The sequence below is a fragment of the Alternaria novae-zelandiae genome (genome assembly GCF_023758075.1).
Source record: "Alternaria novae-zelandiae strain BMP 2774 chromosome Unknown scaffold_11, whole genome shotgun sequence".
Taxonomy (NCBI): Eukaryota; Fungi; Ascomycota; class Dothideomycetes; order Pleosporales; family Pleosporaceae; genus Alternaria; species Alternaria novae-zelandiae.
Window position 1 is genome coordinate 1032992 of NW_026056971.1, and position 17276 is coordinate 1050267.

At 46.8% G+C, this 17276-nt stretch overlaps 5 protein-coding genes across 5 annotated transcripts; 4 read left to right on the top strand and 1 right to left on the bottom strand.

The window, feature by feature from the left end:
• Positions 1–4356: 4356 nt before the first annotated feature.
• Positions 4357–5265, top strand: J4E88_006108 (uncharacterized protein; the record flags this gene model as incomplete). Its single annotated transcript, XM_049399738.1, has 3 exons — positions 4357–4701; positions 4751–5148; positions 5199–5265. 3 exons carry the CDS (start codon positions 4357–4359, stop codon positions 5263–5265), a joined length of 810 nt encoding a protein of 269 aa, XP_049254751.1.
• An 850-nt stretch (positions 5266–6115) lies between these two features.
• J4E88_006109 (uncharacterized protein) lies at positions 6116–6574 on the top strand (the record flags this gene model as incomplete). Its single annotated transcript, XM_049399739.1, has 1 exon — positions 6116–6574. The coding sequence occupies one exon, from the start codon at positions 6116–6118 to the stop codon at positions 6572–6574; it is 459 nt and encodes a 152-aa protein (XP_049254752.1).
• A 1014-nt stretch (positions 6575–7588) lies between these two features.
• Positions 7589–9625, top strand: J4E88_006110 (uncharacterized protein; the record flags this gene model as incomplete). Its single annotated transcript, XM_049399740.1, has 1 exon — positions 7589–9625. The coding sequence occupies one exon, from the start codon at positions 7589–7591 to the stop codon at positions 9623–9625; it is 2037 nt and encodes a 678-aa protein (XP_049254753.1).
• A 2146-nt stretch (positions 9626–11771) lies between these two features.
• On the bottom strand, positions 11772–12668 carry J4E88_006111 (uncharacterized protein; the record flags this gene model as incomplete). Its single annotated transcript, XM_049399741.1, has 3 exons — positions 11772–12110; positions 12165–12311; positions 12357–12668. 3 exons carry the CDS (start codon positions 12666–12668, stop codon positions 11772–11774), a joined length of 798 nt encoding a protein of 265 aa, XP_049254754.1.
• A 1441-nt stretch (positions 12669–14109) lies between these two features.
• J4E88_006112 (uncharacterized protein) lies at positions 14110–15959 on the top strand (the record flags this gene model as incomplete). The annotated part of the gene is made up of 3 exons (XM_049399742.1): positions 14110–14155; positions 14218–15584; positions 15639–15959. The coding sequence occupies 3 exons, from the start codon at positions 14110–14112 to the stop codon at positions 15957–15959; spliced, it is 1734 nt and encodes a 577-aa protein (XP_049254755.1).
• Positions 15960–17276: the final 1317 nt, after the last annotated feature.

Genomic DNA, 17276 nt, shown 5'->3' on the forward strand with positions numbered 1-17276 from the left:
TTCTATATCTAGTATTTATATAGTATCTTTAACGCGCGCGCTACGCTAAAGCAAAAGATATTTATCTACGCGCTTGTATTAATAAAGTATTTAATAGAATTACTATAAATATAAACCTAGGCCTCTAGTAGGTCTATCTAGACAAACGCGCGTCTAGCGCGTCTCTATACTCTACGTACTACCTTAGTAGGTATATAGTTAAGAGTATTACTCTATAAGTTACTATAACTAGTAACTTTATGTTAAGTTTACGCATTTAAGTAGTATATATTAATAGTATTATAAGAGGTATTAGTGTTATATTAATATAACTATATAGTTAGTAAAGGTTATAATAGGTATTTATAAAAGGCGTAATAGTAGAGCGTAGACGCGTAGAAGAGCGCATAGATTTTAGGTAAAAATAGAGCTTACCTAAAATCTATAGCGCAGCTAGCCTTAAAGCTATTTACTATTCTAACACTATCTATACTAATACTATTCTTTTTTAGAAGATTGCGTAATTAATTAGTAATATTATTCTAACTAATTAGGTTAGAAACTATTACCTCTTATACTTTCTAACTTAGAAGCGCTGTTATAATACAATTAGGTTACCCTTTAATAAGCTTCTTAAGTTCTAGGTTAGAAAGAGCGTCTAAGAACTTAACTACTTTCTTCTTATAGCCTTATAATAAATGTCTAGAATTAGCTAATATACTATTATTAATGTAGATATTAGCTAGTAGATAAATAACTATAAATAGTGTGTTAAGAGCTTATAGAAGAAATAGCTGTTCTAACTAACTATTCTTTAGTATTATAGTAGTGTCTAACGCCTGTAAGTTAGAAATCTATCTAATTATATTCTTCTTAGGCAATAGCTATAAGCTCTATAATTACTTAGAGGGTCTACCTCTCTTCTTAATATAGCTATTACAAACTTAATTAGAGTTGCTAAGAATACTCTTATTTAGGCGCCTAATAGCATTGCTTTTAGCGCTGTAGAGAAAAGTAGTATTCTTACTACTAATAATAATACTATTAGAATTAATATTATTAAGTAGCTAGATATTCTTAAAGTACTTAACACCTTTCTAAAACTAGATAAACTATAGTTAAGTATTCTTATAACTAACGTAATAGTCTAAGTAAGTAATTATATTAGCTAAGTTTAATTACTTAAGAATATGCTTAGAGCAAGAGTCTCTCTTAAACTTCTTAGAAAGAACACTGTGCGCAGGCTGTTCTATTATATTATTAGTAACGTTAAAATACTTTTTAATCTTAGACCTAAGCTATTTAAGCTTATAGGTTAATAAAGAAGTACTAGAGATTTAGTTAAGGTAATTATAGAGTAGGCTAAAATAGTATGTTTCTTACTTGCGCTTACTATTCTAATAGTAACTAATTTAACCTAGGTTGTAGAGATTGTTATAGAGTTTATAATTAGTAATCTTATAACCTTTCTTATTATATATATAGTAAGTGTTAGTGTACTTAGCCTTTCTATACTAAATAGTTCCCCTCTTAGAAGCTATGTTTCTAGGTACTTTAGTAATAAAAGAACTATTATTTCTCTTAATAGAGAGTTCTTTCTTAGTTATATAGTCTATAAAGTATAGAGCATTATAAAGGTTCTTAAAGATTAGAGTAACTAATAAGTAGGCTATAAAGAAATAAACTATGTCTACGTTAAGCCTTAGTCTATTTAGCAAAGTTATAAGTTATTCTACCTTAGAATCTATATTAGAAAAAAGTAGAGATTCTTACTTCTTTTATTACTTCTTAAGATTAGCAATAACGCTCTTTACCTTCTCTAGGTTAAAGGTAGCGCGTTTATTAGTAAGTATAATATATCTTATCTTAGTATCTATACTACTGCGTTTCTAGGTATATATATTATTAATAGCGTTGTCTTTTCTATAGTATTTCTTAAGAAAGGTGTAGATCTTGTCTATATAGTACTTAGCCTAATTATTGCCTTTAGAAGTATTAGGCATTATAAAAGTAACTATCTACTTATTATACTTTAGAAGTTTATAGTAGAAGAGAAAGCTAAGTTTTTTCTATAGAACTTACTTATTAGCAACGTAGGCTTCTACTATTGCGTAGAAGTAAGTATAATACTTAGTAAGACTAAGTAGATTATTTATATACTTATAAATAAAAGCTTATAAGTATAAGTGCTTATCTATCTTAATAGTAGTATTCTTATCTACCTAGTATTTCTTTATGTTTACCTTAAGCTTAGCCTAGTCTTTCTCTTTATAACTAGCAAAGAGCTTAATAATACAAGTAATAGAGTAATTCTTATTACTAATGTAATCTAGAAAAACAGAGACTCTTATCTTATTAGAGAGGCCTCTGTTGTTAGCTTATTAGTTATAGTCTTTAAGAAACTTAGTAACATTATTACTAGTAAAAACTAGAGTAGTGTATCTAAAGTAAACTATAAAGACTATACTATTAGTTGCTATTATAAATAATAATATACTCTCTACTTTAGAGATAGTTCTAGAGGTTAGTGTCTTTAGTATTAAAGTAGTTAAAGAAGTAGTAGATAAATGCTTAGAAGAGAAGATTGCTAGATCTCTTAACGTCTTACGCTTCTTCTATTTCTTTAGTAGTTATTATAGTTCTAAATAACTTATAAAGAAGCTAATACTTTTTTACTTAATAGCTTAAATACTAAATAGATATTATACTATAGAGATTGTATAATTAAAAGATAAGTTCTAAATACTTAATAGTGTTTAATGTTCTTTGCCTAATAGCAGAAGATACTTTCTAAATACCTTTATAGTTAGTATAGCTTAGTGTTTTACTTACTATAATACTCTATTAGGTTATTAGTTCTATTAAACTACAGTTCTACACTAGTGTACGTTCTAAATATACTATTATAGTGTTATATTAACCTAGCTAGCCTAGCATTTTATTGTACTTCTAATATTACTATTCTAGGTATTAGTTAAATTAGTGTTTTCTAGTATTTCTAAGTAGTTGCCTTATCTACGCGATTATCTTATCTAATATCGCTTAGTAGTAAGAACGTAATTAGCCTAAACATAACTACTATTATAGTTCTAGCTAACCTAAAGAAAAGAGCTAAGTCTATACTTATTATATTTGTTATAGTTGTTGTTGCTGTATACGTTGCATTAACGCATGCTAACTACTTCTTATACTACGTAGTAGAATATATCTCTATAGGCTTTACTATTTATATAGATATTAGAGAGTATAAAGATATATTACTATAAGAATATAAGGTAATTAGTATAGGTAAGAAAGTATATAGACGTTAGTTTAGTAGAAAAGAGTTCTATTATAAAGAAATTCTATTATCTAAAGTATTATATAAGAGTTTAATACTAAAAAGTATTAGTAAAAAGATAAGATAGTTAATAATAAGATGTTTCTAAAGAGCTCTTATTAAAAGACGTTCTCTCTCTAGGTAATTCTTAGGTTATTAAAGATCTAATTTATATAAGAACACTTTGTGCACTAGTATAATAGGTTATAGAAAGATCTACTTTTAATATTATTAGCTACGTTTATAAAAAAAAGATACTTATTACTATAGATTATTCTAAATAATTAGTAAAAGTAAAAGTAGAGGTAGATAGATTATATAATAGAGGTATACTAGGTTAAGTAAAATGTTATAAATAATTATAAGGTAAAGGTATAAGGTAAAAGTAGGCTAAATTAGAAAATTATTAGAAATAATATAATTAGCTAGGTTAAGTAAAATAGTGTAAATAATTGTAAGGTAAAAGTAGGCTAGATTAGAAAATTATTAAAAATATTATAATTAGCTGTAATTATTAGGCTAAGTAGTGTAATTATTAGAGCTAATTATTAGGTAAAATTATTAGAGCTACTTACAAAAGGGTTTAGTAGGGTAGAAAATAAGAAACTTAGTCTAATAGGCTGTAATAAGTACCGCAGGGGTCCCTGCACGCTAGTAGCCACTAGGCCTAATTAGGCCTAGGTCGCTACTGAGACTGTTAAACCCCGAGTAGAAGGCTGTTGACGAACGGTTGGCCCAGGCTTCCCAATTTCACGGCAGAGCTCTGGACTGCCAAGCTCGAGCAGAAGAGCCGGGTTATTAGTCCTCATCCCTATTCCTCATATTATTAGCTATCTCGACCTGGGAACTTCCTTGCGATCTTCGCGCGACATTTGCATCTACATTTCTACCGCTCCTTCACGATTGTTAGTGGTTGCCTCTGACGTTGAGCTGCATCCCCCACATTACTTCAACGTCGCTCCAATTGGACCCTGTGGCATCATCAGGCAGAAGAGCGCAAGCATACCGCCCGCAGCTTTCGCAGTTCAACACCACACCTCCCCCCACACACAATCAACATGCGCTTCTCATCAGGCCTCGTTCTCGCTCTCCCGGCGCTCGCTGTCGCCGAGGAGCAGGTGCCTCTCCTCGACAAGGTGAAGGGCTTCTTCAACAAGGCGACGGCTGCCGTGTCCGCATCCATCCCCTCCATGCCGTCGGCGCCAGTCGACACGGCAACGAGCAAGGTGGCCTCCAATGCAGCTGCCGCCATCCAGTACCCAATTACCCTGGAGAACTGGAAAGAGACGCTTACTGTCGACGCTACCGCCAGCCCTCCTACCACACAGGACTGGCTCATCTTCACCACCGGCGGCAACACTACCTGCTTTGGCCTGTGTGGCAACGCAACCAAGGCATGGAACGTACGTATAGCACGCGAACATGCAGATGACCGACACTAACATCAACCAGGCTTCTCTCCCCATCATGGCTGCGAAGCCTGATGCGCCTAAGTTTGCGTACCTTGACTGCGAAACCGAGCCTCTCCTCTGCAACGCATGGTCTGTCGGCGCACCGGCGCTCTACTACTTCCAGGTCCCCAAGCCCATGGCTGACCAGTCTGCGCCCGTCCCCGTCGTTCGCTACAAGCCCTTGAACCGCACCAGCACCACCACCGAGACCTTCAAGAAGCTCATCGTTGACAACGAGATTGAGCAGGTTACCCCATACGAGGGTCCCTTCCACCCCTTCAACGGTGCTCTCCAGCAGTACAACCTTGCCATTCCTTACGCATACGTCACCTGGGGATTCTCCAAGATGCCCTCGTGGATGCCCATGATCATCATCTCCTTCCTCAGCAGGTCGTTCATGTAAGCCGAATTACTCTGAGATGAAATACACATACTAATTCCAATTACAGGAGCAAGCGCATGGCGGGACCAACTCCCGCAGAGACGCGTGCCGCCGCCGCACAACCTGCTCGGTAAATGCCTACACTCCTGCTCCTGTGGACTAGAGTCGCACAACAGGAAAGTGACAAGCATTGTGCGCGATCTCAGATAATACCCAACAGAGCGATGCGAATAAAGTCTTGGAATTGGACATGTTCTGGACTGGCTCGTGGAAGTACTCGGCAAATGGGGATGGAGATTTGGATATGTTTAGTGGAAGAATAATGTAGCTCAGATACCTGGGAAGGCGTTCAATCATTGCAATGCTCACTTATACTACTATCTATACAGAACGTTCTTTTTTGAGTGAACAGTTGGTGCATCTCATCTGCAGGGCTGCCAAGACACGATCGCGCTACGGGCAATGCCCGAGAATCTCTCGAAACTCCGCAACCCCAGTCCAATATCACATCACAGCAACCATGGTGCACATATTGAAGCGCATGCGCAAGTTACGCGAGGCAAGTAGCTAATCTCCGAGAGCATGTCTACTCGTTCGGCAAGACTAACAAGCACCACAGCACGTACGTAAGATCCACCTCCGCAGACACCTCCGAAAACGTCGAAGCCTACAATCGCACCCGACCTGCTCGAGATACCGGAGATGTAACAATGCTGACAACTATGTCTATGACAGTTATTATGGATAAGATGTGGACCAGGCGCGCTCATACTGCCCAAAGAGGTGTCGAAGATTAGCATGGAATTCAACACAAAACTTTACGGAGGACATAGAGGGGCAAGGTACGTTGCCATTGCTCCTTTATAAGTGCCAGAGGAGGGCCAAGAATATGAGGCCAATTCAGGCACTATGTTTGAGAGCTGGCAATTGTACGCAATGACAAGATCTAGTGCTCACTGTACGAACAGGAAATTCTGGCGCAATATGCTGCCCCGGATGAAATACCGTAACCCATCCATCCCAATGGAAGTCGCGCGACACAACGACCCCGACGGTCCCTCGCTCCTACACATCTTCACAGCAACCAAAACACAGCCATCGGCTGGCTCTACCAACTCTCCCACAACGCAACAATCAGACGCTTCACCACCATCCGCAACACCAAACCCGCGCAATACGCTCGTACCCGATACCTCGAAGCCCACGTTTTCGATCGACATGAGAGACCAGTCGGAGAGCGAGATCTTGGAGGCACTGGTGGAGAAGATAGGCGCAGTGGAGATCAAGGCGACTGAGGAGGAGTTGGCCGAGTTGAAGGAGATTGAGGAGTTCAAGGAGAGGTCGGAGGCGGATAGAGTGCTGGTTAGGGAGAAGTTGCTGAAGGAGCGGAGAGAGGCTGAGCTGCTCAAGCTGGCGAGGGGTGAGGCACCGGCTGCTAACTAAGTGTGTGGTCTGGGAGAAGTCGCGAAGGATTGACATGAGAAATACGAGGAGGCTATGTGGTCTTCTACCAGCAATTGGACTGCAATCTAGCGGCTTCCGGCTGAGATATTGTAACATATGTATATTGTATGGCATACTCACGACGTCAATACGAGACCATGTGCCCAATGATTATGACGTGTTGGTGCTCGTTGATGCAGGAGGCAGCGGCTTCTGCTCAGAGGACGGCTTTCATTCTTACATATGCGTCTAGGCATGTTTCGCACATCAGGCGCATTCACATGACTTCGCGCATGATGCAATTCCTTTAAAACGCGTAAACGCGTCCGTCGCGCTTTTTGAGCGAGACTCATGCAAAGCTCCCAGACTTCACGATCAACGAGCGCAAAGCAGCAGAATCGCTAAAGCATCACTCATGAAGATGGCGTGTAGCCGACTGGGTTAGTCCCAAGCATCAGTGGCCAACGGCCTAGCAAAAGGGAAACGGAATCAGTCTGCCTGACAGACAACCATACACCGAGCTCGAACCGCGTGAACGGTGAGCTCAGGCTGCCGGAAGCTGCCAAAGTTGCTCTGCGCTGCCTGTCGTCCGAAGCGTTCTATTGAGGAAGAAGGCTCCATGATGGACGAACTGTCAATATCTCGACCATCACACGGCTCCCCGAAAGGACGTGGACAGGAGACGTTGACACAGGGCGTTGTGGTGAGAACTCGATGGGTGAGGGCGCGCAACTTTTTTTATGTCGCTCGGCTGAACGCCGGCGCGCTAGTGGCTAGTGGCTTGGCGGTAAATGTGTGGGCGGAGGTGCGATGTTGCCCGCAGGTCACGAGTAGGCACCCATCACCGAACTTCACCTTCGGAGAATACTGAGTGTACTTTCACTCTTTGCGACGACCACTTCTGCACACTGCTCGAAAGTGTATAGAAGATCCCGAACTTTCAGCGCCGTCACAACTTCCCTTCCAGGACCATAAACCTCTGCGTTGCGACAGGACATCACGACCGCATCAGCCATGGCGGACCTATCCATCGATGAGGCGAACAAGATTCGTCTCTCTATGGGCCTCTCTGCTCTTCCCGGTGGAAGTACGCCTGCAGCACCCGCAGCCCCCGGCCTCGACTTCAAGGCGGCGCAAAATGGCGACGACTCAGACGAAGAGCCTGCGAGCACCATCGACACGCGCCAGGCCGCCGCTTCGGACAACTGGAAGAAATTGGAAGAAGCGCGACTGGCCAAGATAAGACGTGAAGAACGCGCCGCGGCGATCAAGAAGGAGCGCGAAAAGGCGGCGCGCTTTGCAAAGCTTGAGGGCAAGGGGCTGGCGGACGAAGCAGACGTCGACGATGACCTGGCCTGGCTGAAAAGCAGCAAGAAGCGCCAGAAGAAGATCGCCAAAGAGGAGCAGATGCGCAAGGAGCTCGAAGAGCGCGAGCGCCAGGCACTCGAGGCCATGCAATATACCGACAAGGACCTTGCTGGTGTCAAAGTTGGACACGAGGTCGACCAATTCGACGATGAGGACCAGATCCTCGTTCTCAAGGACACTGCAGTCGATGCGGAAGACGATGACGAGCTAGAGGCGGTTGAACTCAGAGAAAAGGAGCGACTACAAGAGCGACTCGATTCGAAGAAGCGGAAGCGCGCATACGACCCCAACGATATGGACGAGGGAGGCCAGAAGTCGATACTTGCACAATACGACGAGGAGATTGAGGGCAAGAAGCGCAATGCGTTCACATTGGACGGCAAGGGCCGAACTGTTGAAGACGTGCAGGCTGAAGTCGCGGGTGCTTCAAGGCCAAAGAAGGTTGCGATCAGTCTGGACATACTCAAAGAGGACGCGCCCACCAACGATTACATGGACGTGTCGGAAGTCAAGATGAAGAAGCCTAAGAAGAAGAAGGGCAAGAAGTCCAAGCGAGAACGCGTCGAAGATGATGAGGAAATGCTTGCCATGCCTGCGGAAGACACTGCAGCTGGCGACGACATGGACATTGACGGTGGTGAATCCTCCGCACCACAACAGAAGAAGAAGAAAGTCTTTGACGAGTCATTCGTGGACGACGACGATCTTCAAGCAAATCTCGCAGCACAGCGTCAGAAGGCCCTCAAGAAGCGCAAGAAGATGCGACCAGAGGACCTTGCACGGCAATTACGCGAAGATGTAACCCCTCAGCCAGACGTTATGGAGTGTACTGAAGATGGTGATGGTGGCCTCGTCATCGACGAGACAACCGAGTTCGTACAAAATCTAGGTGCTGCAGGCGATGCCGACGAGGAGGAAGCCCGCCGGAAGCGTAGAAAGTCTAGCCACATCTCGGAGGGCACGAAGTCCATGGGTGATATCCCCGTCGCTGATGAAGACGGTGATGTCGAAATGGGCCAATTCTACGCTGAAGCAGCCGAAGCAGAAGAGGCCCGCAACCGCAGCATCTCGCGGGCTCGCTCCACAGACATTACCGAAACGGGTCTCGAGGCGGAAAAGACTGTCGACCAAGGTCTAGGTGCCACTCTCGCCCTACTCAAGCAACGAGGTCTGGTCACAGAATCCGACGCCTCCGACAAGAACGCCATGTACCGCGACCGCCAAAAGTTCATTGCCGACAAGGCCAAGGCCGAAGCTGACGCCGAGCGCCAACGCAAGATCGCTCGTGAACGCGAACGAGGTTCCGCCCGCTGGAACAACATGACCCCCCGTGAGCGCGAAGAATGGGCCCGCAAAAACAACACCAGCGCCGAGATCGTCGAGAGTCGCCGTCTCGCTGAGCTCTTTAACAAGGAGTACACGCCCAACATCGAGCTGAAGTATGTTGACGAACACGGGCGCCACATGAACCAGAAAGAAGCCTTCAAGCAGCTCAGTCACCAGTTCCACGGCAAGGGTAGTGGAAACACGAAGACGAAGAAGCAACTTGATAAGGTTGCTGCTGAGAAGAAGAAGATGGCTGAGAGTTCGCTTGAGGCGAGTAGGAGTGGGGGTGGTGGGTTGGGAAATGCGTTTGATGATCAGGCCAAGAAGAAGGGTACTGCTGGTGTCCGTCTGCAATAGACCTTGGATGCTCGTTTCCCAAACCCCCAGTCATATCGCCAACATCAAGAAGGGCCATTGGTGACTAACGAACGGTTGTCCGGATGGTGCTGCCGTGGGCATGAAAGGTCAGTAAGCTCCTGAAGCTGTACATTAGAATGTTGTCATTAATGCGAATCTTGGAAATAGAACGTCCGCAGTCGGCTGTGATGATGGTATGCTACCCGTTTTTGTGCAATCTACTGACACCAGCAATTTGATCCGCCCGATTTTGTCGTGGCTTAATGATAGCTTGCTTCGGTTTCAGAGCATCATGCATGACACAAGGTAAGTACATGGCTGGAATCCAATGCCAAGGTATGTACTTGTGAGACGTAGTATGCACCTTTATGTCACGTCTACTACCATTTGGGGCATCGCAGCGCAGACTCTGACTTCGGCTTCAACTGAAGGATTTAGACCGATTCAGCATCAACAGAACGGAATTCGCTCTTGGGTGCTCCTCTCTCTTGAGGGATTAAGATGCTCACCAAAGAGGCCGTCTATGCGTAACCGTGCATCGCCCCATCTCCCCAAATCTGATTTCCAAAGTTTCAAGTCGTTAAAAACAGCCCATGTGGATTTGGTGTAATCAGGGCTTAGCCGCGAGTCGTACCTCATGGCTTGCCTGGTGTCTGTGGCCAGTTGAAGTAGAGCGAAGAGTTTATCCCGGGGATCTGAAGCATGAAACCCCGATGTGATTGTGAGCAGAGACATGATGTCCTTTTCCATGTTTCGTTGGTCTGCCGAGATGAGCGTCCGCCATGGATTGACGATCGTTCGATAGAAGTCAGGCGTGATGGGGATCTTGACGTCGTTCAAATCCAGTTGATTTTGTGAAGTGGGCGACCGCCACGGGCTGATGGCCGATTCATAGGAATCATCTGTACCAGGGAGTATGGTCTCTTTCAAACTCAGTCTGTCCTCCAAAATGAGCGACCGCCTTCGGCTCACGAACGTTTGACTGATGTCAGGCGTACCAGGAATCCTGATTTTGTCGTCGCTTCGAAAAACAACGTCAGACACCAGGTTGATAAGATCCACCATCTCTTGCCAACGCAGTGTATCAACCCCGATCCTGAAATCAACTTGACGATCACATTCCCCTTTCTTGGGCGCAAGAAAAACCTCTTGTACAACCCAAATTCGGCTCCACCATGGTCGTTCTAAGACCTTCTTGAGGCTGTCGTGTATTCTAACACTCCACCTAGATGGCGAGCAGTCCCCCATTGGTTCACCAGCATGTTCGAGCTCAATTTTGTTGAATACTTTGTCTTGAGCCACATTAGTCCACAAGGGATGTGCGCTTGACCACCATGCGCGGTGAAGACCGTCGATTTTTGTTTTTGTGTCATCTCTTCCTGGAGAACTCCCGTTCAAACGTTGTAGGTGTGTTTTCCATACTCTCATAAGAAATTGGCTATCAAGATCGTGTGGTCCTAGCCACACTAATACCGATTCAGCTAACGAGTAGATTTTGGCCATCAGTTGAACTTGGTGTGTCTTTTCTTGGAGATTTTGCTGATTAATACATATGGCGTCAATCCATAAATGCTGTCTTTTGTCGTTCCGCAATGCTTTCAAAGCGATGTAAAGATTCCTCGTGATTCGAAATGACGCATTAGTTTGCTCCTTACGTGCCCGAGACGATTGGTTCATTGAAGAACCATGTAATATAATCTCCATGGTATCTTCAACGTTTCCCCAGCAGTAAGACAGCGCGGTGTAGTCAATGTGAGTATCCAAATCGTTGTTAATGTTGGTGTACACTAATTCGCATGCGACGGGGTCGTCTCCGGATCCAGGCAACAGGGTAACGCATCTTATCTCTCTCAATTTGTGGTTCAATGGCCGAAATGCTTTCTCGTCGTTTTTCACGCCACGGAAAGGTAGGTTTGGGCGATTTGGGATTCGCAAAGGCAGGTCCATTGAAATACAAGCGTCAGACTATGTGAGACGTGGAGAGAAGACGAGCAGAGGGAAAGGGAGTTGTGTATGCGGAGAACGCTAAGAGTAAGTAAGCTATGCATATGCAGGTGTGATGCAGCTGAGCCAGCCTATCGCGTCTTTCCATACACCATAATCTGATCCTTACTACTACCCAATCCCTCTTTCGATATTGAGAAATTTAAGTAGCACCCGGAACATCCCAAATCTTGCCAAAAGGATCATGGTGCGCATCCAACTCACGGTTGTACTCCAATGCCAAACTCAAGAAATGCGCAACCTCCTCCCCATACACGCGACTGACAAACGCATACGTTCCATCGATACCCGCAGAAACTCCACTGGTCGAGATAATATTGCCGTCTTCGACCCATCGCGCAGTCGGTACCCAGTCTACGTTGGGACCGGTCGATGTAGCCCAGGGCCAGGCAGCCTTGTTCGTGGTTGCCTTGCGACCGTCGAGGATACCTGCGCGCGAGAGGAGTGTCGCGCCCGTGCATACGGAGACGATGTATTTGAGCTGTGGGGTAGCTTGTTAGTGATTGGAAGGGATAGACAGGGGATGAGTACATACGTTTGGGTATGTGGCTTTGACGAAGTTGATCTCCTCAGTCATGTCTCTACGAGTCCCTCCTCCGCCAGGGACGAAGAGGACATCGATTGCGCCCTTGTCTTTCGTAGAAGGCATGTCGCCACCACCATTGTCGGTTTGCTTGTTCTTCTTTCAATTAGTCGTATTCACTTCCACACGACCATCATAACTCACCAGATAGTCCGAAAATGTCATAGTGGGCAAGATCTCCTGACCAAAGCCTCCATCCGTCATGGCCGATGTCACCGGATCCATGGTCTTGCTGAAGACTGTAAATTGCGGCACAATGGAGGTGTTTCGATAGTACATGAAGAGTGAGTTAAGGACGTCCATGGGGCCGAAGATGTCGAGAGCCTGGAAGTGTGGGAATGTGAGTAGACCAAAGTGAGTGGGTAGGGTTGTGGTGTTGGCGATCTCGGGTTGGCTCGGTCTTGCAAGAGTTGTGCGTGTGGCTAACAGGGCCGGGAGCAGGGTGGAGTATCGCATGTTTGGAGATTTCTAGTCTACAAGATAGTGAGGTGCAGAAGAGAGTGGGCGAGAAGTAGCAAGGCAGAAGTAGGAGGAGATGTGAAGGGGCAACCAAGTGGGGAGCCAAGTAGAAGAGAGGCCTTCAAACAAAGACCGCGGTGTACCTGCGGCTCTGAACTGGGTCTTCTGACTATTTAACGTTTCTATGAGGAATTCACTAGAGTTTTTATACTCCGAGTTTCGTTGAACATCTTAAAACCGAAATCTCCACATGGATGCCCGGATCCAGCACTTTGGCGGCAGTGTAATCTAAGTCGCATGGTTGGATTGGTTCTAATGCGCTCATGAGCCTCGCCGAGCAATGATTGAGGTACAGGAGGATCAGGCGGATGCGAAGATCACACACCTCCGATGTCGAGTCCGAACAACTTCGTAAGGCATCCAGTGTTTGAGAAGATATGAGCGAGTTGCGAAGATTTCGACTCTACTAGGTTTAAGCGACTGGTGATCATCTTGATAATCCGCATCCACCGATGAGTTGTATTGCCAGTCAGCTTTCAGTGTTCGCGAGGTGTCCAATAGCTTTGGCGAGCCGCCAGGGCGTAATAGATTGAGGATGAGCGGTCAGCCCTCTCGATAATTAATCAGGAATGTGGGGGATCATGGTATCGCAGCATGCCAAGAAAGCCGCCGCCAGGTCTTTGTATATATCATGTGCCTGTCCGCGACGCGCCTGCCAGATGATCGAGTAGGTGCCGCGATGCATGCATGTAGCTAGAGTCCTTTGGGCCAGCAATGTCGATGTGCGTCTAGCGCGGTCCCAGGCAGTCGCGCTCCAGCATGATTCTATATTTCTTTTCGCGGACCGGCTCTATCGATCGCACCCGGGTCCTGTGTCTGGATTCGCCAGCCTCCTCTGCCGACCGGCATGCACACTGTGCCTGTCGCCCTTCCCAAGCTTCACCTGGCCCGTTCGCATCATGCGAACATGGCTTGATGTGCACCGAGATGAAAACACGTCCTGGGATCTATGTTTGTGAAGTCGTTGGTTAGGCCAACGGGTTGTCGCAAACAGCGCAACGTATGGCAATCGGACCTGCCTAATCAAAAGACGAGGTCGACATGAAGAGAAGATGTGAAGAAACATTGATTAGTCAGATACGTGATCGAGAGATAGCATCGAGAATGTAGATCTCGCGCCAAGCCAGCGGGTTCCTGCGATAATGACGTAGCTTGAGCCGCGCGTGATCCCAGCTTGAAATCTGCACAGCGAACGGCATCTTTCAGCCTCCTGCATTCAAGAACCCCATCATCAAACCGCGCCCATATAGATTTATCTGACATTCTTGTGTAGCCCTGCGCGTTAGTGTCGACATAACCAGCAACAGCCCTGCGCCCCAATGCATGCGAAAGCTTGTTATAGCAATTCGGCCTCACAGAGGTAGTAGATTCCGCGACGATGCCATCAACCCGGCCAGGCCTTGATGCGCGCAGGTCAACGCTTCGTAGGTAACATCCTATACGGAATAGATAGGAGACATATACTGACTGGTACATCCCCATGTAGATTACACGACCTTCCCAACTATCCCCCCTAAATCCCGCGGCCGACCACCATCTGACGCCCCGTCCGGTCAAGATGGCAACCGATCCGAAGACGGCAGCCATACCCACCATGAAAAGCCCCTACCGACCAAGCAGCTCATCGTGCTAGCTGTCATAGCTCTCGCTGAGCAAACCGCGCTCAACTCAATAGGCCCTTATCTGCCTGAGATGACGAAATCGTTTTCCGCTGTCAAGGATGGACAGACAGGTCTATACGTTGGACTCATCGCGTCGTCTTTCGCGTTGGCACAATTCACAACAAATTTCTTTTGGGGCTGGCTGTCGGATAAGATCGGACGAAAGCCGGTAATAATCACGGGCACATTTTTGACCATGTGCTGTTTTCTGGCTTTTGGCTTCTGCAGGGAGCTATGGCAAGCTATACTCGTGCAGGCCCTGATGGGCTTGGTCAACGGGAACTCTGGCGTTGTGTCGACGTGTTTGGGCGAGATTACGGATCGAAGCAACCAATCGCGCGCATTTACCTATCTGCCCGTCGTCTACGGTATCGGTGGCATAACGGGACCGATCGTAGGAGGACTCTTGGTGCTTTATCAGAACCCGTTCAACGAGAGCCAGTCGAATCCCTACCCGTACCTCCTCCCGAACCTCTTTTCGGCCCTCGTCCTCGCGATAGACCTGATAGTGTGTATGCTCTTCTTGGAGGAGAGTTTGGAAGAAGCCAAGAATCTGCCACCTCTCGGAAAGAGACTGGGCAACTTGTTCTCATGGATGTGGCAGTTCTCGAGCTCCACGCGACCTACCTACGTACGACGCCTCCTAGGCAATCACAAAACCCACAACTCACACGGTGGTGTGGACGATGTAGACGAGGACGACGCATCCGACGCCTCTGAGGAATCTGCGCCTACACTATTCCCACACAGTAGCGGCGACGAACTTACACGGAAGGAGATCCTGAACCGGGACACAGTCCTGCTTCTCATAACGTACTTCATATTCCAGCTCGCTAACATCTCCTACAATTCTCTGTATCCGATCTTCGCGGAAGAGCAACCACCTACCGGACGCGGGCTGAAGCCTGAGGCTGTCGGACTATCTCTGTCATTCGCAGGCGCTATAACGATACTGTTCCAGGTGGGCATATTTGGCAGGCTTCGAGACAAGATGGGCAACAAGATGGGGTACAGAGTCAGCTTAGGGCTGTTCATTGCAGCCTTCGGTCTCATGCCGTTTGTGGGCTACAAAGAGAGCAACGGATACAAGGGCATTGGTACGGGTGCTGGTTGGTTGTGGTTTGAGCTCGGCGTTGTGCTGGTTATCAAAACGATTGCAGGTGTCGGCGGCCTGACAGCTGCACTCCTTATGGTAAGTTACTCTAATTCCAACATGACGCGCTCTACGGATGCTGACATTATGCAGATCACCAACTCCGCACCCAATCACAACGTGCTCGGTACGCTGAATGGCCTCGCTCAGACGCTCTCTGCTGCTGGTCGCGCTGCTGGACCGTTCGTGTCAGGCTCGCTTTTCACAGCCGCTACCAAGCTGAAGCCCAAAGGTGAAGCTTTGCCTTTTGGCATTTTCGCTGGTATCGCACTCCTCGGTTTCATCTTAAGCTTCGGCATTCGTGGCGATGGACTGGAAGCCGAAGGATGGAGCGAGGATGATATGGAAGACGAAGATGAAGAGGAGGAGATTGGCGAGGGCGCGAATGAACGGACTGGTCTGATACGGAAGTGAAGACTTCATCGTACTTAGTGCATTTTACAGCATACTTGCATGGCTAAGGCCCCCCAAACCTTGTCTTGTCTATCAGCGCGGCGTTCATATGGCGGATCTAGAAATCGTTTGCTGGTTGCGGTTTCAGCCAATACATTATCAATATTCTTGAACATTCATTGTGACACTTGCTGAGACTACAGGCAAACAATGTTTTCCATGTCGGGGGACATATGACGACCTGTGAGATTTTTCCATGGGTGAGGCAAGCTCGGTATGCTTACTGAATGGGGGTCAGAATGGCTGTATTTGCGGTTCCTCCCGTCTGCAAATAGCGGGCCTCATGTAAGCACATCAGGCGAGCTGTTGAAGATGGGGCGTGAGATGCATGAGCATGCACCTCTGGATCATCGGGTACCACGGTCGGCCCAGTATTGTGAGATTTTGAGGGCGAGTGGGATGTGTAAGACCGGGAGCGAGGAGGAAGTAATATCTGCGCAACGCCGGCTTGGTGAGGTTTGATGGTTGCCGAGAAGAGGTTGTGGATGCGAAAGGGCTGTAGAGGCAACGTAGAAAGCCGAGCTGACCGGCTGCGGACGGGTGATCGTGAGCTGCGTACGAGTGTTACTGCAGCACCTCTACCAATGCACGACAAAAAGATGCGTTTCAACTGCTGCAGCGATGACTTCGTCTTACGAAGAGGCTAGCTGGCGAGGCACCTCCGCCACAGACTCGACGCTGGACGCCTGCACCGCTAGCGGCCCGTCTACGGATCTCAGGGCTGAGCTGACTCTCCTATCTTCCACACCGTCTAATTCGACACACCAGCGCGCCAAGCCTCACGTGGAGGCAATGATTGGACCGACGTACGCTACAACCAGTACTCCAGCATCTGTGCTCTTCCGATTCACGATAGCGCTGTCAGCATTGTTGCGCTGGCTTGCTGCTGAGCCCGACCCGCGCAGGCTTGGTGGTGAAAGCTTCCTCCGGCTTAGCACGACCTAACCCACCATGCGTGCTCCGCCAGCGCCCACCGTGTAACGCGCCGCTATGCGGTGCTATTGGTACCGTTGCTAGCGGACTCAAGGCGGAACCGTACTCGCCGGCCTGGGCCTCCAGCCCCAAGATAGAACATGCGCCATAGCTTGCGGGGCTATCTCGTGTCGCGTGTAGTATGCGAATTGGGATTTGCATAAGACTCACTGCGGCGCCGAAGGCAGCTCGTATTTGTCTTGGTAGTCTTGTCCGTCTGTCTTTGATTTAACCTCGCTGCTCCTTTCCTAACTGTTAGTGTTGAGTTGAGGTTGTTTCTCGTCGACTTTGTGGGAAATTGGCATC